General features: G+C 47.8%; 3 protein-coding genes across 5 annotated transcripts in view; 2 read left to right on the top strand and 1 right to left on the bottom strand.

Moving 5' to 3' along the window:
• Positions 1–67: 67 nt before the first annotated feature.
• Positions 68–3814, bottom strand: TSSK3 (testis specific serine kinase 3). Its single transcript, XM_073317988.1, has 2 exons — positions 3414–3814; positions 68–729 (listed from the first exon to the last, which is right to left on the bottom strand). Exons 1-2 carry the CDS (start codon positions 3583–3585, stop codon positions 68–70), a joined length of 834 nt encoding a protein of 277 aa, XP_073174089.1. The 5' UTR covers positions 3586–3814.
• Positions 2147–8262, top strand: FAM229A (family with sequence similarity 229 member A). Of its 2 annotated transcripts, none has more exons than XM_073317987.1 (3): positions 2147–3188; positions 5331–5468; positions 8023–8262. In XM_073317987.1, exons 2-3 carry the CDS (start codon positions 5350–5352, stop codon positions 8123–8125), a joined length of 222 nt encoding a protein of 73 aa, XP_073174088.1. In that variant the 5' UTR covers positions 2147–3188; positions 5331–5349; the 3' UTR covers positions 8126–8262. The 2 variants fall into 2 exon arrangements, with proteins under 2 accessions (XP_073174088.1, XP_073174087.1); XM_073317986.1 differs by having other exon boundaries at positions 2148–4208.
• A 6423-nt stretch (positions 8263–14685) lies between these two features.
• Positions 14686–27702, top strand: part of KPNA6 (karyopherin subunit alpha 6) — a 42462-nt gene continuing 29445 nt past the window's right edge. Inside the window, exon 1 of one of the 2 annotated variants that reach the window (XM_073317865.1) lies at positions 14686–14791. In XM_073317865.1, coding sequence (XP_073173966.1) covers positions 14788–14791 — 4 coding nt within the window. In that variant the 5' untranslated portion in view covers positions 14686–14787. Of the gene's footprint in view, positions 14792–14826; positions 14930–27702 lie in introns of those variants that run through there. The other variant, XM_073317866.1, reaches the window with a different exon arrangement.

The following is a 27702-nucleotide window of genomic DNA, read 5'->3' as shown; positions in this document are numbered from 1 at the left end:
AAATATATGTAAGCATTTTGGAAGCAATCTGTCCCTTTTATTTGGGGAGACCGTGACATGGTCTTTCTCAGGAGTTTGCCAGCCATGGGTGCCAACCGACTTCTTCAATGGAAGGCCTCAGGATCATGTCTGGCTCCAAGAGGCTTTTCAGGAGATCCTGGCATTCATCGGAGATCTCCAGGTGCCCCGGAACGGAGACCCCTTTCTGCTGGTGGCACAGCATCTTGGGGATGTCTGTGTCGTCAAAGGGGAGGCTAGCGCACAGCATAACGTAGAGAATGACGCCCATGCTCCAGATGTCCCCTTTCCGACTGTCATGGGGCACGCCCTGGAGCACCTCTGGCGCAGCGTAGGCAGTGCTGCCGCAGAACGTCTGGCTCAGCTCCTTCCGATTCTTTGGGAGCAACTTGGCAAATCCAAAGTCTGTCAGCTTCAAGTTAAAGCCTTGCAGCAAGGCATTCTCACACTTTAGGTCCCGGTGCGCCACGCCGCAACTGTGGCAGTAGCGGATCGCGTCTACCAGCTGGCGGAAGAGCACCTTGGCACGGCTCTCGGGCAAAGGACCTCCATGCAGAACGCAGTCAAAAACGTCCCCGTCTTCTGCCAGCTCCATCACCAAGTAGATCTTCCCGTCGGCGGACTCCAGCATCTCATACACCCGGATGATGTTCTTGTGATCCAGGCGTCTGACAATCTGGAGCTCTCGAGGCAGGAATCTCTGGATAAATTCTGGAGAGAGAGAAGACCAGATTCGTTCAAGGCCTGGGTAATCTCAAGGGGGCCGCTAGCTACCGAGAAGAGTGTGTATCATCTTTCATGGATGCAGTATCTCTGCAGTGCCTGGGACTGTTGGCCATTCAGCGGAGGCTGCGTTGTAAAGGGGGGCAGGGGCCCTGTTTGTCACAAACTGGGGCTGAAAGGAGGAGCTTTCCCATTCTAAACCCTGGGAACTTGGCTGGTTGTAAAGTGGTCACAGGGTCAGCACTGTAACTTATTTACTTTCAGTTGGCTTCATAGATCTTAGGGCTAGAAGGCATCATTCCGATCCTCTCGACCAACCTCCTGTATAGTGATTTCACACCTGATTCCTGCATCCAGCCTCATCTCTTGTAGCTGAACTACAGCAGATCTTTCAACTGATTAACGAATGACAACAACAAACCCGTAGAATTTACGCCCCCTTAGCAGCTTTCTGCTTTCCACAGAGAGAGCCCCATTTTAATGGTTTTACTCTGCTTTGCGAGGAGATGTAGTTGTTAGAATCTTATCTGATTGTGGCTTTAGTCTAGGACACAGATCTGGCCAAGTAAACACCATTATGTGCTATAGGAAGTGATCTGAAAGGCACTGCGGTTACCCCAACTTACGAGCCAGGTGATCTGGCTGCAGGAGGATCTGGGCTGAATTCTTGTACACGTGTTCTACAAGGAAAACTGAGCCATCTAAGTGAATCTGGCCCCCTTTGCATCCATTAAGCTACTGCACCACCCACCAGTTGGTGGGAAGATGAAGAGTGGGAAGTCTGTGAAACACTGGTAGCAGACCCTCCAAGTGAATTAGAGGCAGGAGGGAAAGTCCCCTCCCTTGGAGGAGTTCTGGAGAGACCAGCTTCCCCTTGGAACCCACTTCCTAGTCAACCTTTTATTTTAGTTTAATGCATCCAGTAGGGAAACCTGAAATGTGTGTTTTTAGGGTTGTGGGTTACAAATGAGAAGTTTGTGGCAAGTCGCTATTTCTCCACTGATGAGATAATGTGGAAGATGATGCGAGAAAATTCTCATGGTACTTCTCAGGTAAGTTTTCCCCTCCAGAGGGTTTTTCTGCATAAGGGGGAAAGAAGGCCCTAAGCCAGGGTGGGCAAACTTTTTGGCCTGAGGGCCACATCTGGGTATGGAAATTATGTGGTGAGCCATGAAGGCTCATAAAATTGGGGGTTGGGGTGTGGGAGGGGGTGAGGGCTCTGGGGTGGGGCCAGAAATGAGTTCAGGGTGCGGGAGGCAGCTCTGGGCTGGGGCAGGGGGTTGGGGTGTGGGGGTGCTGGCTCTGGCTGGGGGTGTGGGCTGGTGATGAGGGGTTAGGGGTGCAGAAGGGTGCTCCAGGCTGGGATCGTGGGGATCAGGGTTGGGGCACAGGAGGGGGACAGGGGTGCAGGCTCCAGATGGCGCTTACCTCAAGCAGCTCCTGGAAGCAGCGGCATGTCTGCTCTCTGACTCCTAGGCAGAGGCATGGCCAGGCAGCTCTGCGCTCTGCCCCATCCGCAGGCGCTGCCCCTGCAGCTCCCATTGGCCGTGGTTCCCCGCCAATGGGAACTGTGGAGGCAGCACTTGGGGCAGGGGCAGCGTGTGAAGCCCCCTGGCTACCTCTACATGAGAACTGGAGGGGGGGACATGCTGCTGCTTCTGGGAGTTCCACAGTCACAGCATGCACTCTCCGGCTGGAGCTCGAGGGCTGGATTAAAACATCTGCAGTACCAGATGTGGCCCCCGGGCTGTAGTTTGCCCACCTCTGCCCTAAGCAAAGCAGTGGAGATACTTGATACTATGTGCAGTTAAGTGCACTGATATCTTGATGCCTGGCAAACTGCAAGAAGACTAGCCCAAACCGGAATTAGTCTGGGAAGTTCTCTAGCCTGTGTTCCAGAGAAGGTCATAAATTCTAAGGCCAGAAGGGACCATTGTGATCATCTAGTCTGATATCGTGTATGGTACAGGCCAGAGAACTTCCTCAAAATAATTCCTAGAGCAGATCTTTCAGAAAACATCCAATCTTGATGTAAAAACGGTCAGTGATGGAGAATCCACCGTGACCCTGGGCAAGTTGTGCCATTGGTTAATTACTCTGTTAAACAAGTAAGCCTTATTTCCGATCTAAATTCGTCTAGCTTCAACTTCCAGCCCTTGGATCATGTTAGACCTTTCTCGGATAGACTGAAGGAGCCCGTTATTATTAAATATTTGCTCCCCATATAGGTACTTATAGATTGTTATCAAGTCACCCCTTAACCTTCTTTTTGTTAAACTAACTGGATTGAGCTTAGAGTCTATCACTAGGCCGGTTTTCTAATTATTTAATCATTCTTGTGGCTGTTCTCTGAACCCTCTCCAATTTATCAACATCCTTCTGGAACTGTGGGTGCCAGACCTGGCCACAGCATTCCAGCAGCGGTTGCACCAGTGCCAAATACAAAGGTAAAATAACTTCCCTACTCTTACTCGAGAGTCCCCTGTTTATGCATCCCAGGATCATATCAGCTCTTTCGGCAACAGCATCACACTGGGAGCTCATGTTCAGCGGATTATCCCCCGTGACTCCTAGGTCACACTGGATGATCAGGGTGGTCCCTTTTGGCCTTAGAATCTATGAATATTCCCCAACCATCTAACCCAGAACCCTCTCCCAGAGCTGCCTCTTACCTTCCGGGCCCCCCATCTTATCAATAATTTTAACTGCTACTTTCTGCTGGTGCTTTTTTGAGAAGGCCTCTTTCACTTTTGAGTACGTCCCCTCCCCAATGGTCTTGCCCAGCTGGTAGCCATTGGAGAATAAAAACTCCTCCATCTCCTCTCTGAATTTTGGACTGGTCATTCTCTCAGGTCATCATGTAGATCCTGGGAGATGACATCTCTGTGCTCTGCTTCTCTCCCTAACCAGGGCCTGCAAGGGTTGCAGCCCTGGACACTAGATCATTTTCCTGCCTAGACAAAGTCCCGTGATGACGGGGGCAGCTGGGGTGGGACATTTTAAAACTTTCAGCCCCTATTATGATGTAACCTTGTGTTGCATAGGTCAAAGGGGTTGGATTTGCACCAATCGGGGGGGGCAAGCACCCCAAATGGGCAGTTACTTAACCTGCCCACAACCTTGCACTGAGTCACTCCAGGCGCAGTGATGGGATAAATCTCCAGAGACCTCTTGGTGGGGATCGTGGGTAAGGGGCTCCTATAGCATAGAGTTACACAGGCTTTGGCATAATGAACAGACCCCAAATATTCCCCAGTCTGCTGCTGTATTTTGACTAAATGTGCAGATCTGACCAAGTTTTCAAGACTGGATCCAGGTGAATTTGAGGGTGGGAGAGGGAGGGTCCAGACCAGACCTCAAATGAATACAAGGGCTGGGATGTCTGTTTGTATTGCATAGTGCTTAACAATACTACCTAGCTCTCATCTAGCACTTTTCATCCATAGACCTCAAAGCGCTTTACAAAGGTCAGTATAATTAACGTCATTTTACAGATGGGGAAACTGAGGTGGAAAGAGGGAAGTGACTTGTCCAAGGTCACCCAGCAACCCAGTGGCAGAACCAAGAATTTAACTCGGGCCTTCTGAGACCCAGTCCAGTGTTCTAGCCAATAGGCAACACTGCTTCCTTTCTTTAGGGAGCCTTTGTCCTGGGCATTGCACAGACATGGAACAAGTGACAGTCCCTGTCTCAAAGAGCTCACAACCTGAGTCTCTGATCAGATGGACCTGGTTGGTCAAACAAATTGGCAGGATGGCTTTATTTGTTTAGTTTCAGTTTACAGGACAGGGTAGGAGTCCAGTGTGAGGGGCTACCCCAGATCTCCCTCGAAACCCCACGTTGTATCCCGATGGGGATCAGCTTCCAGGAGGAGCAAAGATCAACCCCAAATACATCTCTGATCTGGGCACGGTCGAGGAAGGGCCCTTCTCGTCATGAGACCCGGAGCCTTTTGGGGAAAACCTGGGGCCGGCAGAGGCAGTTCCTCTGTTCACCTTTACAGCATGGTGGTGCTTTGACCCGAGTCTAGCCCTAGATGAGAACTAGGTCAGTCTATTGCTCTGATACTGCTGCCCCTCATGCTGACCAGTATTGTCTCATGGTTTCCTTGTGCTCCCCCATCTGTCATTTCTCGTGTTATACTTAAATTGTAAGCTCGGTGAGGCAGGGCCTAGCTTTTTGTTCTGTAATTGTACAGCACCTCGCACACGGTCCAGGCCTGGGGCTCCTAGCTGCCACTGCAGTCCAAATAATAAATCATAAGTAAGAAGGCCTGGGCCTGAGTCTCGTGCCTGTGAGAAGGGAGAAGGTCGTACCCTGCCACTCACAAGTTGCATTGTGATGTCAGAGCAGCCCTTCCGTGTCACAGTGTAACAGCCTTCGTGCCTCCCACTGGCCCCCGTCACATCTTGCCCTTTGCACTAGGCACTGCAGGCTGCCAGGTTTATTCTTGGGAACCCTCTTGAGCTTTCAAGAGGTGAGCGTAGGCCAGAGAAGGGTGCAGCAGCTTGGGGCGGGGGTGGGCCTGAAATTGTGGGCTCACCGGGCCCAGTCACGCAGGTGCTGACCTTGGTCCTCCTTTTCCTTAGACAGGTCTGGGGCTAGGACATGAGCTCCCAGGAGACCCCACAAGCTCGGAGATTTCCCATAGAGGCAGGAGATTCTCCCAGCCTGGTAGCTGCTCCAGAGACCCAAGAGCCAGTTGCCACTGAGCACACTGCAGCAAGGTAAGGGCAGCTGCAGCAGCTGTCAGCAAATGAGTCAGCTGATGCCCAGTGCTTGGGGAGGAAGGCAGACATCTTCCAGAGTTATACAGTGGGGAGTGGGGAGCTTACTTCCTGACCCCAGTTAGCAATCATGTTATGCTCTGAAGCATGAGAACTGATGCACTTTCTAAATCTTCCTCTTGATGCTGTAATGGCAGCTGCTGTGCTTAGATGTTGCTATGAACAGCCCCCCTTTGGGATGGTCTGGCCCCCTGCTTCCATGTCCTACAGCAGAAAATTCCCCCAGGAAAGTGAAGCTTTCAAGCCTTAGAAATAGGTGTGTTGCCCCTCTAATCTTTCCAAGTCCCCCTTTGTGCCTGTTTTACAGGGCGGTGTGAATAGGAGCCGTGGTCCCTTTTCTCCCCCTTTCACTAATCTCTGCCCCTCCTCCAGGTCTCCCTGCCTCTTCTTGCCATGCTGCATCCCTGCCAGGGCTGGCTCACCAGGCTGTTCTGCCCAAAACACACTGGGCTTCTGTAAAGGGCCAGGGATGAGCCCAGAGGGCTGCAGCCTTGCAGGGCTGCGTTCAGGAGCCAGTGGAACTGCACCCCCTTTTACCAGGCCCACCCTGGCCTGTGAGCTCTACAAATCAGGCTTTGGGGGACAATGAAAGCCTCTGCTGTAGTCATCCCGCCCCAGTTCAGTGTCACAGCGAGTTCCTCGCTCTGTGCCCAAAGGAAAGTGAAGGAAACCTGCTTCGCACAACACCTACTCCCTGTGGTGGTTAGGATGGCTGCATTCTGGGGCTGCAGCACGGCCTGGCTTGGAACATGCAGCCAGTCGGAAGAGTTTGTTGCCATCTGATTTGGCCCCAGGGATGACTTTAGGCAACTGTGGGCTGAATCCTGTACAATGGGGCTGAGGCAGGGGCCCCAAGTAAAGTTAAAATGAGGAAACTGGTTTGCAGCCTCCATTCCATCAGAGAGCGAAGGCTGGGGGTCAGACTCACATCTGTTGAGGCCAAGGCAGCTCCCTGTAACTAACTCCAAGCCTGACCTCCCTGGGCTGTAACAAGGCTGTACCCTCTAGCTCTCCCTAGGGGTGCAAGCCTTGTACCTCAAGGCTTGCTTGCTGCTGCTCACTCCATTCTGATGCAATTTCTCGCCCTGACTCTCCCCTTGTTATAGCTGATCGGACAAGGGCAAAATCCAACCTACCCCCTGCTGTAACTGTCGAGTCTGAGGGAATCAGGGCTACAATACATTGGCCTCTATAGGCTACAGCAAGCGGAGAGATGCAAGGAGGAGCAGGCTGAAGATGCTCAGCTAGAGTGAGGAGCAGAGCGGGGAACAAATTGGGCAGGGGCTGCTGGGTTAGTGACGGGGGTACGTGGGCCAGAGGGTCCATTTATAAAGAGAGCTGGGTGCAGAACTGAGTTTCTGGTTTGCCAGTAATTCCACAAAGTAAAAAAAAAAAAAGTTTGGGGTCAAGCAAGATGTTTTGTTTTGATGTTGACCCTGTTTTACCAGTTGTGATCATTTAAAATTACAGAACATTTTGAAGTGAAAAGTGGGTTCAAACGGAAAAGTTTAAACATTGCATTTAGAAAATGTCAAAACAAAACACTGGGTTTGTCTGAATTTGTTTAGATTTCTTCCTACCCGGGCAACAGGGCGAAATCCACAGGGAGTCACAAAATGGTTCAGGGTCACAGGAGCAGCATTTAGCACCAAAAAAGGTTGTGCAATTTTTTGCCCGGCTCAGTCTATAAACCTAACAGACTGGTCATGAACGGACCCCTCGTCTCTCCTGGCCAGATCTTCAGTCACCAGACAACGACCAATACTGTAATTAGCATCCCATAGCTACGAAAACAGGCAGTTCCACCTGGACCCGTAACACAGCTGTGGCTGTACTGTGCACTTTGCCTCTTACTAGTTGTTTATATACTGAGTACGTGGGCCAAGTTGGGCAGTTCTGGGCTGAGACCATGCTCAGATCACCGCCTGGAAGAGGCACTCATGTTGCTGCCCAGCGCCGGCCTTCTCCTACTGATTGCCAACCGTCAGGGCTTGGCCGCAACCCCTTGGTCATTCTCTTCAGGCACATGGGACGTAGATCCTGCACAGAGACCATCTAGGGCTGACTTCGGCATTCAGGGCCCTTGTTAAGGGTAGTGTTGGGCGGGGGAGGGGGTTGGTTGGTCCTTTTTCTGCCAAAAGATTCCTAAGGCAGAAAATTCCAGAGTGGCCTTCAATTCCTGCTCCAGGCTGCTAGCAGCTGACAGAGAAGCTGAAGGGCAGGGGTGTGTGTGTGAAATGTGTCCCTAAATCTTCCCTCCCTGCATAAAGCTGGAGGAGGACGAGCACTGATGGACCCTTTGTGGAGTATGTTCAACTAGCCAGATGCCTTCTGATCCCTGGGCAGCTGGCCTAGGGCTCTTGAGATCTGCACCCTTCATGGTCGGTGAATAGGCCACTATTAGACCCTGCACCTGTGATGCTGAGGGGCTCAATCTGTGGCTTTGCACCGCGCTCCTGGGAAGCTGAACTAACCCCCCTCTCTCGTTGTGCAGGCAGCTGAGAAGATGCCCCGGATGCCACTGCTTGACCCTGCCCAACGTTCCCATTGACGTTTACATTGCCATGGGCGGGAACGGGAGGCCACGGACCACCTAACGGTTCCCCTGAGTTGGGCTCGAGTGCTGAGGCCGCCGAGCTGGTCACCCGAAACACCCTGACAGCTGGAGAACCACAAAGGACGCCGCCGCCACACAAAACAGTGACGCACATTTTAATAAAAGGACATCTTAGAATGTTCCTTTGCTCGCTGTGCTGCGCCCGGAGAGCAGGAGTTCTCCCATCTTCCTATGGGATCGCCTGGGCCCCCTCACTGGCAGAGGGGTCACAGCAAAACAAGCCATTCGGGCTGGGTTTGCAGAACGGGGTCACTGCATTACCCCTCAGCCCAGCAGGGGCTGCTGAGGTCCTAGCTCACTGGAGGGGGTCTTGAATGAAGTGGGGTCAGTGCTCTGCCTAGGTGTATTGCCCTCCCCTGGAGTGTGTCTCTCCCCTCCCAGCACCAGCGGTGGGGTGCAAGGGAGACCTGCCTACTCTGACTCTTAGCCTCGGGCTCCGGCTTTCCCCATCCCTGTCCAGCTGACGTGCTCTGGCTTGCCTGGCACGAGACTCCGCAGCCTGGGGGGAAAGCAGAGAGCATCAGCTCCTTGCCTCCCAGCTCCCGCCCCGCCCCTCCAGTCGCAAGGCCAGGTTTAGCTGGGTGGCAGCAGCAGCCGCCTCCTCCATCCCTGAGTCTGACCCAGCCCCTACCAGTTGGTGCGGGGAGGCTAACTTGGTTTTTGTTGGAGGGCCTGATTTGGAGATGACACCTTTTTGGAGGGGGTTGATTTAGGGGAGGGAAGGAGGCTGGATGTGGGAGGAGGTTAGGGTGGGGAACGAGTGATGGGGTGGGGTTGATTTTTGGAGAAGGGGAGCATGGATTGTGTAGGGGCCAAATAGTAGCTGGATTGCGTGGTGAGCTGTGCAGGGCGGGGACCCTCCCCAAATCATCTCCACAGGGGCACTGCCAAACTAGCTTCAGTATCCAGGGCGGGAAGAGCGAGGCAGAGGGGGCCCTGGTGCTAAGTGTATGTCCTATGCAAACTGCTTCTCTTAGGCTTTTTTGTGGGCCACAGCAGGCAGATCTGGCTGCTGGTAATAGGTGGAGGCGAGAGTGCGGGTAGGGAGGGGGCAGCAGCTGGGTCACACAGCCCAGCTTGTCCTGGGCAGGAGATGTGCTAGCATGGCCTTTCCTTTAAGGTGGCATGATCACATGCCTCCAAAGTCACATGACTTGGCTAAGAGGGTGCACTCTGGGTGCTGTGCCGTGCCTCCATCCTTGGAAAGTTTGAGGCCAAAGGGGAGAGCAGATCTGCCCCTCTGGGACCCAGCTGCTTCTCCTACAGCCCAGCAGGGTTCTCCCTCCCTGCTCTGGCCCTGGATGCATTTGAGTAACTCCAAAGAGTTGATTAAAGGGTACCTGTGAGTGGCTGGAGCAGAGAGGATCCCATTCCTCCACCCCAGGCTGGGCTTACTGAAACACCCAGGGTTGGAGCCAGCCCAGGTGCTGGCCAAGCTGACATGGGCTCTTTTTCCCCATGATCTTGGTTTGTATTTAATTTTGTAGAAAAAAACAATTGGGCACAAAGAGCAGAGCAAATCCAGCTGCCTCCACCCAGCGGCTTGCAGGCTTACTGCAGAAAGGGTCCCCTGCAATGGGCATTGCCCTCAGTCCTCGCCTTTCCCAGCTAAGAGTCACCACTGGGCCACTCTTGGGGAGGCCCCTTGCCTCTGTTCTCTAACCTCAGTTGCCTTTCCAGGCTGTGTGCACCTGAGCCAGCTGCGCAGGAAGTTGCTACCTCCGCTCCTGGAGCATTTGTAGCAGGTAACAGAACTTGCTCTGCATCGCTTTCACAGAGATGCTGGAAAGTGTGGGGTCACTGGATTTCCCCCGGCCCTACTAGCCTGGAACTAACACTGATCTTCTGTACTCGGCCACAATAAAACTTTGCTTTTAAGCCCTGTGTGTTAGTCCAATCAGCTGTGAGAGTTCACTGTGTTCTGGGCTCTCCTAAGAGACGACTGGCCACAGTCCCAGCTGGCTCTGTGTATGTGTGACAGGTTGGGTCACAGAAACCCCCTTGGGACTGCCACCTGATGTGCGGAGACTACCTCTGAGCCCGTTTTCCCTGCCAGCTTGGGACTTCAGCACCCTGCCTTGTTGAGCCAGACACACTAGCCTGCTGCAAACACAGACCCAGGTCTGAACCACGTCCCCCAAAAGCTACAGCCTTAACTGAAAACAGCTTAAGAAGTGCTCCTGTCTCCAGCACCCAGATACCCAGCTCCCAAATCTGTCTTACTCTGTATAAAGCTTACACAGAGTAAATTCATAAATTGTCCACTCTCTATAACACTGACAGAAAGATATGCATAGCTGTTTGCTGTCCCAGCTATTAATTACTTGCTCTGGGTTAATTAATAAGCAAAAAGTGATTTTATTAAGTATAAAAAGTAGGATTTAAGTGTTTCCAAGTAATAACAGACAGAACAAAGACAGGTTTCAGAGTAACAGCCGTGTTAGTCTGTATTCGCAAAAAGAAAAGGAGTACTTGTGGCACCTTAGAGACTAAAGCTCATGCTCAAATAAATTGGTTAGTCTCTAAGGTGCCACAAGTCCTCCTTTTCTTTAGACAGAACAAAGTAAATTACCAAGCAAAATAAAACAAAAACACACAAGTCTAAGACTAATACAGTAAGAAACTGATCACAGATGAAATCTCACCCTCAGAGATGTTCCAATAAGCTTCTTTCATAGACTAGACTCCTTTCTAGTCTGGGCCTAATCCTTTCCCCTGGTACAGTCCTTGTTCCAGCTCAGATGGTAGCTAGGGGATTTCTCATGCCTGCAGCCCTCTTTGTTCTGCTCCATCCCCTTATATACCTTTGGCACAAGGTGGGAATCTTTTGTCTCTTTGGGTCCCCACCCCTTCTTCTAAATGGAAAAGCACCAGGTTTAAGATGGACTTCAGTACCAGGTAACATGGTCACATGTCCTGTGAGACCCCAAGCCTTCACTCACATCTCATCAGAGGAAGGCTTGCAAGTAAACAGAGCCATCTACAGTCAATTGTCCTAGTTGATGGGAGCCATCAACATTCTAAACCGCCATTAATGGCCCACAATTTGCGTAACTATAATAGGACCTCAGAGTTATATTTTGTATTCCTAGTTTCAGACACAAGAATGATACATTCGTACAAATTGGATGACCGTGCTCAGTAGATTATAAGCTTTGTAATGATACCTTACAAGAGACCTTTTGCATGAAGCATATTCCAGTTACGTTATATTCACACTCATTAGCATATTTTTATAAAATCATATGGAGTGCAACGTCACAGTATATCTGTGGCATTTCTGCTCTGCTACCTTCTGGTAGAGCCATGCCCTGTGCCGGCTGCCCTTTGACACTTAGGAACTAAGGCATGGAACTTATCGCTTCCTGCCAAATGTGAAATCTTTATTTTTGTTCTTCGCTCCCCTGAACAAGCTGGTTTTGGAAAATGGTTGAAGCAAATGTGTACCTGGGACGTGTCTTTGCTTTAATCCAGGGCTAGCCAGTGTTTGGAATTTTAATGTTTGATCTTCCATACACAAGAGGGTTTGCTTCTCTCCTGCCTTGCGCGTGAGATAGACTCTTACAGCTGTGCAAAATGGGTGTAACTAGCATTCTGATTTGGAATCAGTTAAGTGACATATTGCAGGTGAAAGGCAGGGGGGAATCAGGACCTTGGACAACCCACTGTTCTTGACCTAAGAAACCTCCAGTGAAGATAATAAACAGCAGTGACAAAAGTAGACTGTACATATGGAACTACCAAACCATTCTTCTCAAGGAACAATCATAGTTTCTCAGTATTTCTGGCTGAGGCTTTGCTCCTGTTCCTCTAATTCCTTCACTGCCAATCCCACCTTTGTCCATTGATCAGCAGGTTATTTAACTGGGGACCTCTCTGTGTGTTTGCATTGTGATAAGAACAGGCTGCTTGGTCTCCACAATCTGAAGAAAGAGGTGAGTAAGAGAAGAGAGGCCAATCAGCCCCTAGCTCACAGACGATTGACCAGCCAGAGCTTCATGGGAGGGGATGTTGACTTGTGTTTGAGCAGTGTATTGGTAAAGTTTGCTGGTGCACATGCCAGCTTGCAAGCTGGGATGTGTAGCTGACCAGTTCTGCAGGGCCTGGTTGGCGTACAGTACAGCCAGACGATGCCACCAAGGTGGGGCTGGGGATGTCATGCTGCCCCAGAACCGTAAGCTCGTCCTCTGAGACAACCAGTCTGTCATTGATTAAGGATGTCTGGCCAGGGGAACTCTACATTGTTATCGCTGCATAGAGACCATGCTCCTCTCTTAGCAAAGGAGGATGCGAAAACCGGAGTGACTAGATGGCACTTGGGCCCCCAGCTCTTCTCCTTCCATGTCTAATAGAGCTGGAGGAAGGATCACCTTAATGCTGATTTCTTCTTCCAAGGGTTGGGAGGGGGAAGTGCCCCCAGCCACTCTATGAGTGGGAGGTACATGTGGGTTGTTTGTGACTTATCCTTGGCAGAGCCCTTCATTGGGAGTGGCCAAGCAGTCAGAGCTGGAGAGAGGGACTGATAGGCAGTGGAAGGGTGCAGGCATCAGCTGTGCCTCATCAACAGGGAAGCCATCAAAAAAATTTAAGGCTGCCCATGGGAAGGAAGAGGAGAGCTTCCTCCCATGCAAGAGGAGATCGCAAAACTGAAGCTGGATTGTCTCCTTTATGTCCTCCCCCCAACCTCCTCATCCCACACCCTTCTCCCTTTGAAGGTTAGAGGAACAAAACTGGAAAGGTGCTGCCACTGAAAGAATTTTATTCTGTACAGGGTCTGTACCATCGCCAGCAACTTCCTCTTCTCTTCACTCTATTAACAAGAGGAAAACAAACATCAGCCACTTCCCCGGGTTCTTTCTACAGGATGCCCCCTAAGGGCTCTATGAAATCACTCCCACCTCCCTCAGCAGAACCCACTTAATACTTTCCCAGCAGGCTTGATGCTGCTAGCATAACACACTGGTTTTTGGTGGGGAATAATGGCAGGCTCAGACCTGCACTGTCTCCAGCATGGAATCATAAACTTAACACTTCCTACTACAGACAGCAAGAAAATGTCATTCACCTGGATGTGTAAATCTCCCTTGCCCACAGAGACAAGTAAACTGGCTTCAAACACTTGCACCTTTCCGAGGGCTGGGTGGGTAGTGATGCTGGAGGAATGGTTACTGGGCGCAGTCAGAATTGGAACAGGATGGATCAGGGAATGAGTCATGGGCAGTGCTGGGTTTACAATGGCTCCATGGAGAGGGGCCCATGCTCAGAAGGGGCCCCAGCTTGCTCCATTTGCTCTACGCCCCAAGACCCCTGGCTCCCCACGCCCACCACTTGCTCCTCTCGACCTGCCTGCTGGCCAGCCAAGGGCTCCTCTCCACTCCCTGGTCCCACCCCCCCCACTCCTCTCAGCCTCCTGGCCGGACCCCAGTGCACCTCCGGCTCTGAGCAGTCTCTGCTTCCCACCACCTGTGGGGCTCCACCGGTCTCCCTGGAGCTGAGCTGCTTGGGAATCACAGAATCATAGAATATCAGGGTTGGAAGGGACCTCAGGAGGTCATCTAGTCCAACCCCCCGCTCAAAGCAGGACCCATCCCCAACTAAACCATCCCAGCCAGGGCTTTGTCAAGCCTGACCTTAAAAACTTCTAAGGAAGGAGATTCCACCACCTCCCTAGATAACGCATTCCAGTGTTTCACCACCCTCCTAGTGAAAAAGTTTTTCCTAATATCCAACCTAAACCTCCCCCACTGCAACCTGAGACCATTACTCCTTGTTCTGTCATCTTCTACCACTGAGAACAGTCTAGAACCATCCTCTTTGGAACCACCTCTCAGGTAGTTGAAAGCAGCTATCAAATCCCCCCTCATTCTTCTCTTCTGCAGACTAAACAATCCCAGTTCCCTCAGCTTCTCCTCATAAATCATGTGTTCCAGACCCCTAATCATTTTTGTTGCCCTTCGCTGGACTCTCTCCAATTTTTTCACATCCTTCTTGTAGTGTGGGGCCCAAAACTGGACACAGTACTCCAGATGAGGCCTCACCAATGTCAAATAGAGGGAAACGATCACGTCCCTCGATCTGCTGGCAATGCTCCTACTTATACATCCCAAAATGCCATTGGCCTTCTTGGCAACAAGGGCACACTGCTGACTCATATCCAGCTTCTCGTCCACTGTCACCCCTAGGTCCTTTTCCGCAGAACTGCTGCCTAGCCATTCGGTCCCTAGTCTGTAGCGGTGCATTGGGTTCTTCCGTCCTAAGTGCAGGACCCTGCACTTCTCCTTATTAAACCTCATCAGATTTCTTTTGGCCCAATCCTCCAATTTGTCTAGGTCCCTCTGTATCCTATCCCTGCCCTCCAGGTATCTACCACTCCTCCTAGTTTAGTATCATCCGCAGATTTGCTGAGGATGCAATCCACACCATCCTCCAGATCATTTATGAAGATATTGAACAAAACTGGCACCTCGTTCCCCTCCCGCGGGGTCTCTGCCCCTTTAAAGGGCGGGGCGCGTTGTGGCGAGGTTTGTCCATTCCCGGCCGCCGTTCTCCGCTCTCCCTCCCGCCCCTCCCCCGTCGCCGTCCGCCATATTGTGGCCGCCGCAGCTCGAGCCGGAGCCTGGTGACGAGCCGCCGGAGCCGGAGATGGGTGAGGAGGCCGCTGCGGTCCCTCTGCGCCCTGCGGGAGGCGGCGCCCACGGGGGGAGGCTCCAGCCGGGCGGGTCCGGCCGCCCCTGCCCGTCCCGGGGCCCGCTCGGCGGTCTCGGACACGGTGCCCATCACCCTGGTATCCGAGCGCCGGGTCCGCGCGCCGGGCCCCTGGGGTGGGGTCAGTTCCCCCCCCGTCCCCCCGAGTGTGTCTGGGGTCAGCCGGCCCCTTGGTGCCCTGCCCCCCCCCCCAGCCCCTGCGCGGGGGGATCTGGCTCGAGGGGGCGGGGTCTGACCCCCTGCGGCCGCGGGGCGCTTCCTGCCCGCCCCTGTGCCCCCTTCTGTCCCCCCGGGTTTAGGGGCGCGTCTGCCCCCCCCCGCGTTTCCTGGCTCCCGGCGGGGCCTGGCGTCGCGGGGCGGCGTGTCCGGGGGCCGGCCGTGGGGCCTGAGTCCCTGAGGGGCGGGGCGGCGCTGGCGATGCTGGAGGGGGAGCCCAGGGCCGCGCTGGAGGCGCGTCTGCTTATTCATTCCGCGCGCGGGTTGCTTGGCACTCCCCCGCCCCCCCCCCCGCTGCCCACCCCCCCGCACCCGCTTGTTCTGTCTCTGGGTGACAGGGGCACCCCCGCCATGGCGAAGCAGCGCCCCGCGTGCATGAATGCCCGGTGGGGGTGGGGTGGGTGGGGGGGGGGAGCCGGGGCCCTTGGCTTGGGTGCAGTTTAAGGGGGTGTCCGTTGCTGCAGCCTGCTCTGTGGGAGAGGCACAAAACCCCCTTGACCTTCCACATCATAGGGGTTTGTCCCAGTGTCCTAGCGAAAATTTCCCCACCCTTCACTTTTCTTTTAACTGGCCTGTTGGCTGACTTCTTCCACCCCAGAAGCGGTAGCATTTCAGAGGTACTGTCCTTTTCATCCAGAAAGGAAGGTGCTCTGTTACGCTTTGAATGTTGCATGGGAAAGAGTATTTTGTTGGGCTTCTTTATCAGCAATACTTGGAAGCGAGAAACAGACCACCACAGTCATTTTGCTGGTACCCAAAAATCATTGCAGCAATAGGATAGTTTGCAAATCATGGGCCTATTCACCTGGCTGTCAGGCTGGTATGCCAGCCATAAAAATGCACAGGGTGGGGAGGAATTGCTTTATCTCTTGACTTACAAAATGTGCTTACCTAACCAGCTTTTTGGAGCTGGGCATTGTCTGTTGGCATGTCTGGGAAGCACCTAGCATACTGTGGCCTCTGTCTAAATAATGGCTGGTGTATGTATGAAGATTAAAACATAAGCTACTCACTATCTGCTACTTTCTGCAAAATGCTGCTAACCATCCCTTCCCCTCTTTCATTGCATAGATAAGTCTTATACACTTCCTGAAGGTCAGTGAACCAATTCTTCCTAATACAAGGCACCCTAGCTGTGTGGTAAAAAACAAACACACACACCACACACAAAGTCCAGTTCTGAGGCAAAACTTTCACTGTGTATGTGGGATCAGTCTAGGACTGTTTCCTAGTGATTTAGTAGGGGAGATCCTGAGGAAGCCAGGAATGAGACTTAAAAATGCTTCTCTGTTCTGCAGATCTATTTAATCTTTTAGAGAGAAGCAGGCTGCTGAGCAGGGGCCTGTATAGCTTGCACATCTGCACAGACGTTGGGTTGGTTTGGTGCTCTGTCCTTGGTTTCAAGCTAACTAGCAACAGCTGTTGGAATGTGAGCGTTGCTTACAGGTTTCTAGCATTGTTCTCTGAGCAGTATGAAGAGGAATTACTTGTCTGAGAGCTTAACTATATAGCTGACCTCTCCTGCCTCTAAGTACTGGTTATATAGTACTGCTATATTATTCTTGGGTTGGGGCAGGGGAAGCCCTGTTCTGCCTTTAAGGAAACTATGCCAGAAACCTTCCAGTAGCAACAATGTTCAAATGTTGCTAGCAAATCTTCATTCACAGTGTAAATATGGTCTAGTGTCGGGTCTCTCATTAATCAGCGTGTATCTAGGGATCCTGGACTGCTTTACATTTTAAGCTTCATAGAAGGTGAAGATTAGATTAGCAGAGGATTGTACAGAATGGACTGCCGTGGTTGTGAACCTCCGGTAATGGAGATGCCACATAAGAAGGTGATTGGAGAAAACTGAGCTGTCCTTAGGGGCCTGTTTTCCTTGCCGTGTTAGGGAATTAAAGTTTTGCAGAATAGTGCCGCAGTCATGTTAAACATATCTGGGTCTTCCATGGGTAGCCGAGACCAAACTGTTGTAACACCACTCTATTAAAATGGTTAAGACTGTGTTTTAAACACCTGATTAGAGTGCTGCTCCGATCCTGACTTAGGTTAAAATAAAATCCTATTTAACTGTAACTACTCTTTTTTTAATGTTGTATGTAGTCCACAGTGGTGGTAGACGAGTACAGTGACTTTCTCAGATCTATAGGCAGCAGCAACAACACTTCCATATCTTTGCTTTAGGAAACTGCAGTCCTAGAGTTCAAGTGCTGGTCATGGACTTCACAAACTTTATTTGACTCTTCTGTCTACAGCAGACTAGGCTGCCTTCTGGTGTTGTGTAGAGAATGAGAGGAAACTCTCATAGCTGGGCTATTGTCTAGGCCTAAGCAGTGTAGTAAATATTATGGTTTATAGCTATAGCAAACACATCTACAAACAAATGACAACTGAACATTGCCTTTCAGAGGCTATTTCAGTAGCATCCTGAGAAGCTCTGATCTTCTCTCATTGGTCCTGAAATGAAGACTTCCTATCCAGAAAAATGCGAGACTCTGTTTTCTTAGGTTTTAACTAGCAGGGCATGGCTTGAATTGGAGGGGGGGGGGGGAGAAAGAAAGAAAACTATACGACAGACTGAGGATTCTTTTGTAAAAGCAAGGACTAGCTTCTTGTTGAAGTTGACTGATATTGTCTAGTAAGCCAGCTCTAGTTAAATGCCCTTCATGCTGTGATACAACCAGCACACCATGACCTTGCCACAAGCTTTTACTTCACCTCCAAATACCTCTTTTGTGGCACACCCCAAAAATCCTACTTAAGGTGGCCACAAGTCTGGGAAGGAGATGGTTAAAGATGTTCTAGACTGTGCAATTCTATAAGGACTCATGGTAGAGCTTGGAATGTAAAATCCTGACCAGAGAATTAGACATTTGATTTTATAAAAATCATAGTAGAAAAGTGTCCGATGGCCTGAACAATTAATTTTCAAAAAATATTTTCTCAATCTAAAATTAATGGTTTATTCCAAAGATCACTTTCCCTTCCCCTTAATGTCTGTCTCTTATTTTAAAGAGACGTACAGTTTTGTGACAATTATTTAATTCAAAAAAGACCCTTCATTAAAATCCCACACTGATAGAATGTTAAGGTAGCATGGCATGCTGAGACTGGACAATGGGGGATGGATCACTCGATAATTGCCCTGCCTTGTTTGTTCCCTCTGAAGCCTCTGGCACTGGCTGATCAGAAGATAAGATACTGGGTTGGATGGGCTGCTGGTCTGACCCAGTATGGCTGTTCGGAAGTTTCTGACTTTTGAGCCCTTAAGAATATACAAAGTTGAGGTGCAGATGGTGTTAACTCTCTCTTTATGTATCTATTAACAATAGGCCAATGGTTTGACCATATATGTTTGTCAAATTCAGTATTACTCTAATATGTGTAGTGTTAGAGAAGAGCTCCGAAGCAGGTGTCCATTCATTCACTGTGCAACTTGGGCATATAAATGATGATGTTGGACTGTTTATCTAGCATACCAAGTAGCACCAAGTGTTGGTACGAAGACAATACTGTTTGGGTCCCCAAGTTGGCAAGTTTAAGTAGTTAGGTGGCTACTTTAGCTTGATTGTGCATATTGGTCTGGATGCAGTGAGCATGTATTTAGTATTGGGATAATTGAATGTGCATTAAAATAGTTAGTATAATAAAGGTTGGGGAATTAATACCCCCATTACCTACAGTTAAAAAGTAGTGTTTTTTTTAATTTCTATACAAGTAAGCTTGACATGCACCTAAAAATCTCTTATTGGAAAAAAATATACAATACTATCTGACTCTTAACAAAGAGCACATGTTAGCAAAGATGGGAATGCCAGGATTTTATATACCTCATTGCCTTGAAACTCATCTTGCAAGAAGGCTATCTGGAATGGTGCAATTGTCATGAGTATTTCAAACACTGAGTTTAACTGTTTGACTTAGTCAAATGCCTAATCCTCTTGTTTAAGCACTTAGCTGTGGCAATATTACACATTGTAGATTTTCAACTCCGTCTATGCTGGGGAACTGCCCATAACATATAAGGAGAACTGCACTTACTCAGGTGAGAAGGCTGCTGAAAACTTTAGAATCTTGGTTGGGGATGGCTTGCAAGCAGAACTGAAGCTGGAAAGTGTTTTTGGCAGTCAGCTGAGGAATGGATGGATACCTTTACATGGAGATATGGGGAGAATAAATGCAGTCTTAACAGGATTGAATTTAGTGAAAAACCAATATAACAAGAGACTGCTGATTCCCCAGAAAAAAATCTTTACTTCCCCCCCTCTCTAAGCAGCCAGCTCCATGCGTAGACTGGCTGCATGTTCCAGTAATGATGTCAGATCACTAGCTCTTGGTAGCTAAAACGGAAGGGACTGAGCCAATGGTGACTGGGGCACCAGACAGCCAAAAGAAGTGCGTGGATAAGCGTTTTACTAGCACAGAATGTACTGTGTGCAAAGCACACAGCTATGTTAAGACAGTTCTCCGCATTCACTGTATTTGTTTTTATTTGTGTTGAACATTCAGGAATATGTTCAAATACCTACTTTGAGAAAATGTAAAGGTTGCACAGTCAAACGTTTAACACAGAAAATACCCTAGCTAAAAGAACATTCTTAAGTTGTACTCTTGGCAGAACCTTTTCCCTATAAGTGTTTACAAGTAACACTTAAAAATAGTGCAACTAAAATCAGAATGAATATTTTCAGTTTAATCTGTGCATTTGATAGTACTTTCCAGTAGTCGACTTCACTCCTTTGTGTCTTCCACTAGGGGACAAGGACAACTTGAAAAAGTCACAGTAAAACTGCACAAATTACCAAGGGGACTGAATGGCAGGTGCAATACAAGAAACCACTTTTAACTAGTTATTAACTAGACTTCAAGTTGTTGCTGTCCTTTTAAGGTTTATTGCAACACTGACTCAACCCCTTTGTGCACATGCATTATGACAACTAAAATACAACTTAGTTTTTTTCTAAAATTGTAAACATCCTGCAAATTCTCTTGGTTTCGTTATGAGCCTTTCAAGAAGGGAGTTCCTAAGACAAATGTTGACAGGTCCTTATCTGTAGCTGCTGCTGGTAAACCTGTTTGTGGAGGAATCTCTTTGCCAGCTTGTAAAGCAAGAGACTGTTCTGTAGAAGCTAAACTCCTTTTTAATTATTTTACGAAGGACACTATCCATTTGAATTCTTTAAAAGAATTGTTCAGAATCCACTTCGATAGTACACCCTTTAAAATAGTGTCCCGAATTTTACAAGGGTTATTGTTTCTGTTCCCCATTAAGATTAGTCTCCCTTCAACAAGGGAGAAACTGACTATAGAAGAAGCATTGAAAGGCCATATACAATGTGCTGTCAATTACACAAAGTAAGCTGAAAGAAACCATCTTTTTGCTAATTTATGTCAGTTACAGTAATATCTGGTAGATACAAAATTTTTCCACCTGTGGTTTTCAAATTGAATGTGTTTCTTTAAACTTTCTATCATAGTGGCTAGGTTGAAGGATGGAAGAAAGGGGAGGATTAAAATGAAATTCCAAAATACTTTAGGAATACCTGTTGCTGTTTCATTATCTCCATAACATTGAATGGTTTAGTTTTCTAATTGAATGTGACAATTTTTCTGCCACTTCCTAGCAGGAGGTTGGTAATATAGTTTGTGATGAAGGAAGTGCCAATTAGCAGATGAATGCAGAAGAGAGGCTGGAGACTTTCATTTATACTATGTTAGTTTATTTAGTAGAAAATTGTATTCAAAACTTTTGCACATTCATAACTCCTTCCATTCAAGGATCTCAAAGCACTTTATGAATATTAATGAGTTAATCCTAGCAACCTTGTAGGTGCTGTATAAATCCAAAGTAGTATCTGATGAAACAGCAGGGCATACTACTCACACTGAAGCAGGTTTCCATGATCTAACATGATACTTGCGCACACACATCAGTCACTTAAGATTTTCATGACTAGTCCAAACATTGTATGGTGGTGATCCACTTCATTGTTTTTTTTTTTTTCCTGTCTTGGTTTCCAGCATCATTAAATAGCCATTAATTCATCTTTCTAACCCATGAAATGCTCATCTCTTTGGGATGAAGGGGGTGTGTATTCTGTAGTAGGTTTGCTTGATTTTTAAACCTAAGCCATTCCTTCAGAGCACAGTCTGTGGAAGGGCAAGCGTTTCATTGGAAACAATCCCTTCAAAGAAAGGAACCTACTGAGTTTGTCACCCTAGTAATTATTAAAATTGATCTGTTTCCTGTTCAGTGTATGTGGGCCTGTTGACCTCCTTGAAGATAGTTGTGTAATTAGCTGAAAATATGTTGATTCCTTATCTGCTGCAGGCAGCTGTTCGGGATTCTGCAAAATGAAACTGGGCTTGGAAGACTAACTTCTCGACAGAAGTAAAAACTTCTGAGAAATGGGGAAGGAAACTTTTTTTCCATTGAAGCTTGCAGAGCTTGATAATTGGTCCTTGAGATGCACATGCAGTGCAGTCAATTTGTATGTGTCTGCGGGCAAATACGTGCCAAGCTGTATTGTAAAGTCTTGGCCACCCTATAATGAAACTCTGCTAGCCACACGCACAGTGTTTGTGTATATATAGCCATTATAAGACAGATCCTAAGTTTAGAGGTGAATGATATTGTAAATCAGGTGTCTAGTCCACTGACTTGCCTATTAGTGCTGTCCTTTGTACTATAGTTTCAATTCAGCAATACTTTATTGGCATGACAAATCAGGTAAATGTTGACAACATATAAAGGACCTTAGGTATCTGTCAGAGGTAGGTATGAATTGTGTTCTGTGCTTTATCTTGTGTGCCTTTGTTATTACTATTTCTGCTCCAGAGACAAGGTGAGAATCTAGCACTAGGCTATCTCTGCCATCTTTCTCCTTTCTTCCAGGCCTGGGTACAGGTTCCACACCCTGCTGCCCTCCCCCTTGCTGTTTGGTGGAAAGTTTTATTATTCTTGATAACTTGAGTATTGGTCTCCCTGATTGGGTTAGTAGGCAAGTCTGCTAGAGGTCAGGTTGGGGCTTTTGGTTGCTGTGAGATTGTCACATCCTAACATCTGATATTGTTGATAAAGTAAGAGGAGGAAACTGTGTTAATCGCACTTCATCTAGGTTTGAAGTGTTGGATTGAAATGCTCCAAAACCAGACACATGGATTCACCCAGGTTGTTTTCCATGCTGTGGTTTGGGGCCCCTCTGATTTCATAATATAGGAAGAGTTGTTCTCCCCCCCCCCCCCCTTGGGAATGTTCACTGTCCTGAGCTCCTAGAAGGCAGCTACTCGTGTCCTCCCAGATGGATAAACTGAGTTCAGTGCAGCTTACAGTACTAGGATCTCTTAGATGTCAGCCCCTGTCTGTTCTGGATGGCCATATAAAGATCAGACTTGTAAGGAGGCAGAGGGAAGGGACTGTCCCTTGTTCCACTGTTGTGTTCTGGGCAGCTTGACTAGTGCCTTGTTTCCCAGAGATGGCCATGTTTGTGGTGCTGTAGCCTTGTACTCTGAAGTGCCCTGGGATGGACAGAGCTATGGATGTGTACAGTATTGTTTGGGGGGAGAAGTATTTTGATGTTTAAGTGTGACTCTTTTTGAAAACCCCAAACATCTGACAACTTGCCTTCTCAAGGATGCTGTGTGTTCAGAGATGTGCAAAACATGAGCATAAAGTGTCTCCTGCTCACTTTCCCCACTGCTCACCCACTCCATCACTGTAAGTCACAGGTCTGTAGTGAGGGAAATCTGAGGGGAATTGATGCAAACTACAGGGTGGCTTTTGTTAGACCCCGGCAAGTTAGTCATCCCAACAAAACTGTTTCAATGTGTCAGGTCAATAAAATACCAGGAGACTGAGGTCAGCAGTGACCAGGCATTCCTTTCAGCTGTGGGTTTTATGAGAGTAAGGAAGGGCTACAATGCAGTAGGAGCACTTGTGTGCAAGCTCTGAGCTGAGAAACAGGGAGGTAGGTCAGAAATTGAGTGATTCCGTGTAACTTGCAGACAAATCTCAGAAAGGGAGGAACTCGCTCAACTAAGATGAGGAAGATATAACTAAAACAAAGAACATAGTAAGTGCCAAGTCCATTCAGCCAATCTCCGTTATTAGTCAATGAATTTTTCTGGTATTTGTCAAATAACTTATTTGGTGCCATTTCAGGGTAACTGACCAGCTTCACAGCTGGTCAGTACTGTTCAGCAAATATGTTAGATTTATACCAGTGAAATTCATCAAATGAATTTCTCTACTGCAGTTGTAGAAGTCGAATACATTTTTTAAAAAAATGGTATTAACTAAGCTGATGATGCTACAGTTGAATACAGCATATAATAAACTTGACACAACTGTTCTGTTCTTTCTAAATCTGAAGATGTAGCTTCTTGTGGTGGGTGTGTGGTGGCATGTGTCTATTTCACCCTGCATAATGACAGGTTTCAGAGGAACAGCGGTGTTAGTCTGTATTCGCAAAAAGAAAAGGAGGACTTGTGGCACCTTAGAGACTAACCAATTTATTTGAGCATGAGCTTTCGTGAGCTACAGCTCACTTCATCAGATGTTTACCGTGGAAACTGCAGCAGACTTTATATACACACAGAAATCATGAAACAATACCTCCTCCCACCCCACTGTCCTGCTGGTAATAGCTTATCTAAAGTGATCAACAGGTGGGCCATTTCCAGCACAAATCCAGGTTTTCTCACCCTCCACCCCCCCACACAAATTCACTCTCCTGCTGGTGCTAGCCCATCCAAAGTGACTGATTATGTTAAGAGTTGTCACTTTGGATGGGCTAGCACCAGCAGGAGAGTGAATTTGTGTGGGGGGGTGGAGGGTGAGAAAACCTGGATTTGTGCTGGAAATGGCCCACCTGTTGATCACTTTAGATAAGCTATTACCAGCAGGACAGTGGGGTGGGAGGAGGTATTGTTTCATGATTTCTGTGTGTATATAAAGTCTGCTGCAGTTTCCACGGTAAACATCTGATGAAGTGAGCTGTAGCTCACGAAAGCTCATGCTCAAATAAATTGGTTAGTCTCTAAGGTGCCACAAGTACTCCTTTTCTTATTTCACCCTGGTTATTAGGCTGTCTGAGACAGTAGGTGTCAGGTGTGGTTCCCCCTGTCCAGCAGCACAACTGCTCTCGTATTCCATTTTAGTTATAGAAACTTTTTTCCAAAGCTGCTTTTGTGAAAGGGTGTTTGGGCTAAAAAAAATCCATGTTAAATTTGCTAATGTAATTGTTTCCCCTTTCTGTCTGCTTTTGCCTCTGACTCAGCAGCCCAAGTCCTGATTTAGCCATGTGAGTCCCTGCAATGACTCAGCTAGGAGGCTTTTAACCAGCTGCCAAAAGGGAAACTATTTGAAGCAGGCATGTTCTGTAATGCAGGGGGTGAGAGAATAAAAGCCTGAAAATTCCTAGTTGGGTTTCTGGTCCAGCAGCCCTAGGCTGTCTCACAGGAGATTTGTAATGACTGCAGATGAGTCGAGCGGGAGAATAGAGATTGTAGCCATGTTGGTCTGCATCAAGATGCTTTTGAGGGGTCAGAATGAACAGTCATTAGACCAACGTTGCATAAAAATTTCAGGGATTCTCCTTTATTTTAGTTGTTAAAATTATTTACCCCTAGTATAGAATCATAGAATATCAGGGTTGGAAGGGACCCCAGAAGGTCATCTAGTCCAACCCCCTGCTCAAAGCAGGACCAATTCCCAGTTAAATCATCCCAGCCAGGGCTTTGTCAAGCCTGACCTTAAAAACCTCTAAGGAAGGAGATACTACCACCTCCCTAGGTAACGCATTCCAGTCTTTCACCACCCTCTTAGTGAAAAAGTTTTTCCTAATATCCAATCTAAACCTTCCCCACTGCAACTTGAGACCATTACTCCTCGTTCTGTCATCTGCTACCATTGAGAACAGTCTAGAGCCATCCTCTTTGGAACCCCCTTTCAGGTAGTTGAAAGCAGCTATCAAATCCCCCCTCATTCTTCTCTTCTGCAGGCTAAACAATCCCAGCTCCCTCAGCCTCTCCTCATAAGTCATGTGTTCTAGACCCTTAATCATTTTTGTTGCCCTTCGCTGGACTCTCTCCAATTTATCCACATCCTTCTTGTAGTGTGGGGCCCAAAACTGGACACAGTACTCCAGATGAGGCCTCACCAATGTCGAATAGAGGGGAACGATCACGTCCCTCGATCTGCTCGCTATGCCCCTACTTATACATCCCAAAATGCCATTGGCCTTCTTGGCAACAAGGGCACACTGCTGACTCATATCCAGCTTCTCGTCCACTGTCACCCCTAGGTCCTTTTCCGCAGAACTGCTGCCTAGCCATTCGGTCCCTAGTCTGTAGCTGTGCATTGGGTTCTTCCGTCCTAAGTGCAGGACCCTGCACTTGTCCTTATTGAACCTCATCAGATTTCTTTTGGCCCAATCCTCCAATTTGTCTAGGTCCTTCTGTATCCTATCCCTCCCCTCCAGTGTATCTACCACTCCTCCCAGTTTAGTATCATCCGCAAATTTGCTGAGAGTGCAATCCACACCATCCTCCAGATCATTTATGAAGATATTGAACAAAACCGGCCCCAGGACCGACCCCTGGGGCACTCCACTTGATACCGGTTGCCAACTAGATATGGAGCCATTGATCACTACCCGTTGAGCCCGACAATCTAGCCAGCTTTCTACCCACCTTGTAGTGCATTCATCCAGCCCATACTTCCTTAACTTGCTGACAAGAATACTGTGGGAGACCGTGTCAAAAGCTTTGCTAAAGTCAAGAAACAATACATCCACTGCTTTCCCTTCATCCACAGAACCAGTAATCTCATCATAAAAGGCGATTAGATTAGTCAGGCATGACCTTCCCTTGGTGAATCCATGCTGGCTGTTCCTGATCACTTTCCTCTCATGTAAGTGCTTCAGGATTGATTCTTTGAGGACCTGCTCCATGATTTTTCCAGTACTAGTACTTATACATACATACTAGTACTTATACTAGTACTAGTTTATGATTAGGGTTGGGGTGTTTGGGGGATGCGGAGAGAGATGAGCTGCTCTTCTAAAATTGCAACAGCACATTTTAAATTAGCTTTACAGAGCCTCAATGGGACCTAAATCAATGACTTTTTAAAAAGTAAAACAAATTATTTAAATCCTTCTTCCCTGTTCCCAGCTATGAGAAATAATCATTGGCTAACAGGGTATGGTTTTTGTCCTACATCACTGAAGCTGAGGCTATACTGTTAATTTTAGTGAGGTGGTTGGACACCATGATGTTGGGCATGGTATTAAAAACCTAGGTAGGATTTTAACAGATCTTTTGGTAATTCTTCATGGGTTTCCTGGCAGAAATTATCTTTATTTCATTTCCTTTTTAATCTCTCACCTGCCAATCTATTGCCTGCCTCTTACTGGGAAGAGGAAAACTAGTCCAACTGTAGAGGAATGATTTTAAAAAAAAAAGGTCGTTCTGGAAAAATTAACACCAATTATGTACCCTGCAAAATAGGACTTGTACTTTGAGTATTGAATAAATTATAACCAAATATCCAAGTACATTCACCTGCAAAAAAAGCAGACCTGTCCATTTCTTGTGTATTAACATTTGATAGACATGCGTGGTCTCTTAAATATGTATAATCAGAGGTCACTCAGTAAAATCACTAGAAACATGTCATAGGTGTCATAATGATGCTCACTCTGTCATATGGTAACACCCTGTTAAACAGAGATCTGACAACTTACAATATAATGTCTCTTTAAACAAAAGCTACACAGTTGTAATGATTGTTTTGTTGTTTACCTGGCAAGGATTTGTAAACCTGTTACTACTACTTAAATAGTAAAAACCCACACCCCGCCTCCAAAAAACCCTCAGATAGGATTTTAAAACCACTTCCATTCTGTCTCACTCTGTTGCCAGAATGGAAAGGTGGGTGACTGAAAAGAACTCGTTTACTTGTAATCCAGGCAACCACTAGTCCTGTGATTTGTGCCACAATTCTCTGAAAAGACATGACCTATTGTGTAGAAATAGCATGAACATCCAGTTAACTCTCATTAGCTGAATGCCTTACAATCCTGTAAAGTGAGTAACCTTTATTCACTGTTCAATTTCAATGCATATTCAGAATGGATTTGGAAAGGCTGCTTCTATATGTTTTGTACTTGCATTCATTCTTTGAAAGGTGTGCTAAACTTCTCCCTTAGTCTTCAGTGAACTGAGCTGCTAGTCTGCAGCAGATTTTTCTCCTCCTAGATGCAACCTCACTAATGTTAATCCAGCCTCGTCAATCTTTGAATCTGAATCCTTGTTTGGTTTCTCCATCTGTTCAGGTTTTTTAATGGATTCATCTGTTCCCACTGGAATTCAAATACAACTTGCCTTTGAGATGCTATACTGCAGCCACGACCCTCTTGGTCAAGAAATTAGTTTGGTTTCTCACTGGAGATTATAGCACTGCTCCCTCACTTAGCCTTGGGGTGGGGAGTAATCACTTCCTTCTTTCCTGTGTTGCCAAACTCAGACTGAACTCTACGTCTTCCCTAGACTGGGGATGACTATCCTTCTAGCCCACCAAAGGACTACATTCAGGACTAGTAATCTAATGTGAGTTTTTTTGCACATCTCTAC

Source organism: Lepidochelys kempii, chromosome 19, assembly GCF_965140265.1.
Source record: "Lepidochelys kempii isolate rLepKem1 chromosome 19, rLepKem1.hap2, whole genome shotgun sequence".
NCBI classification, from domain to species: domain Eukaryota; kingdom Metazoa; phylum Chordata; order Testudines; family Cheloniidae; genus Lepidochelys; species Lepidochelys kempii.
Note: the sequence above shows the minus strand (reverse complement) of the source record. Positions and strands in the feature narration are given on the sequence as shown.

What these genes read in the sequence shown, in the direction of transcription:
- TSSK3 (XM_073317988.1), bottom strand. Translation starts at nt 3,585, where the DNA reads ATGACCAGTCCAAAATTCAGAGAGGAGATGGAGGAGTTTTTATTCTCC. An exon ending in TAAGATGGGGGGCCCGGAAG is followed by an intron (nt 730 to 3,413) that starts GTAAGAGGCAGC and finishes CTCTCTCTCCAG; the next exon opens with AATTTATCCAGAGATTCCTG.
- FAM229A (XM_073317987.1), top strand. Translation starts at nt 5,350, where the DNA reads ATGAGCTCCCAGGAGACCCCACAAGCTCGGAGATTTCCCATAGAGGCA. An exon ending in ACTGAGCACACTGCAGCAAG is followed by an intron (nt 5,469 to 8,022) that starts GTAAGGGCAGCT and finishes CTCGTTGTGCAG; the next exon opens with GCAGCTGAGAAGATGCCCCG.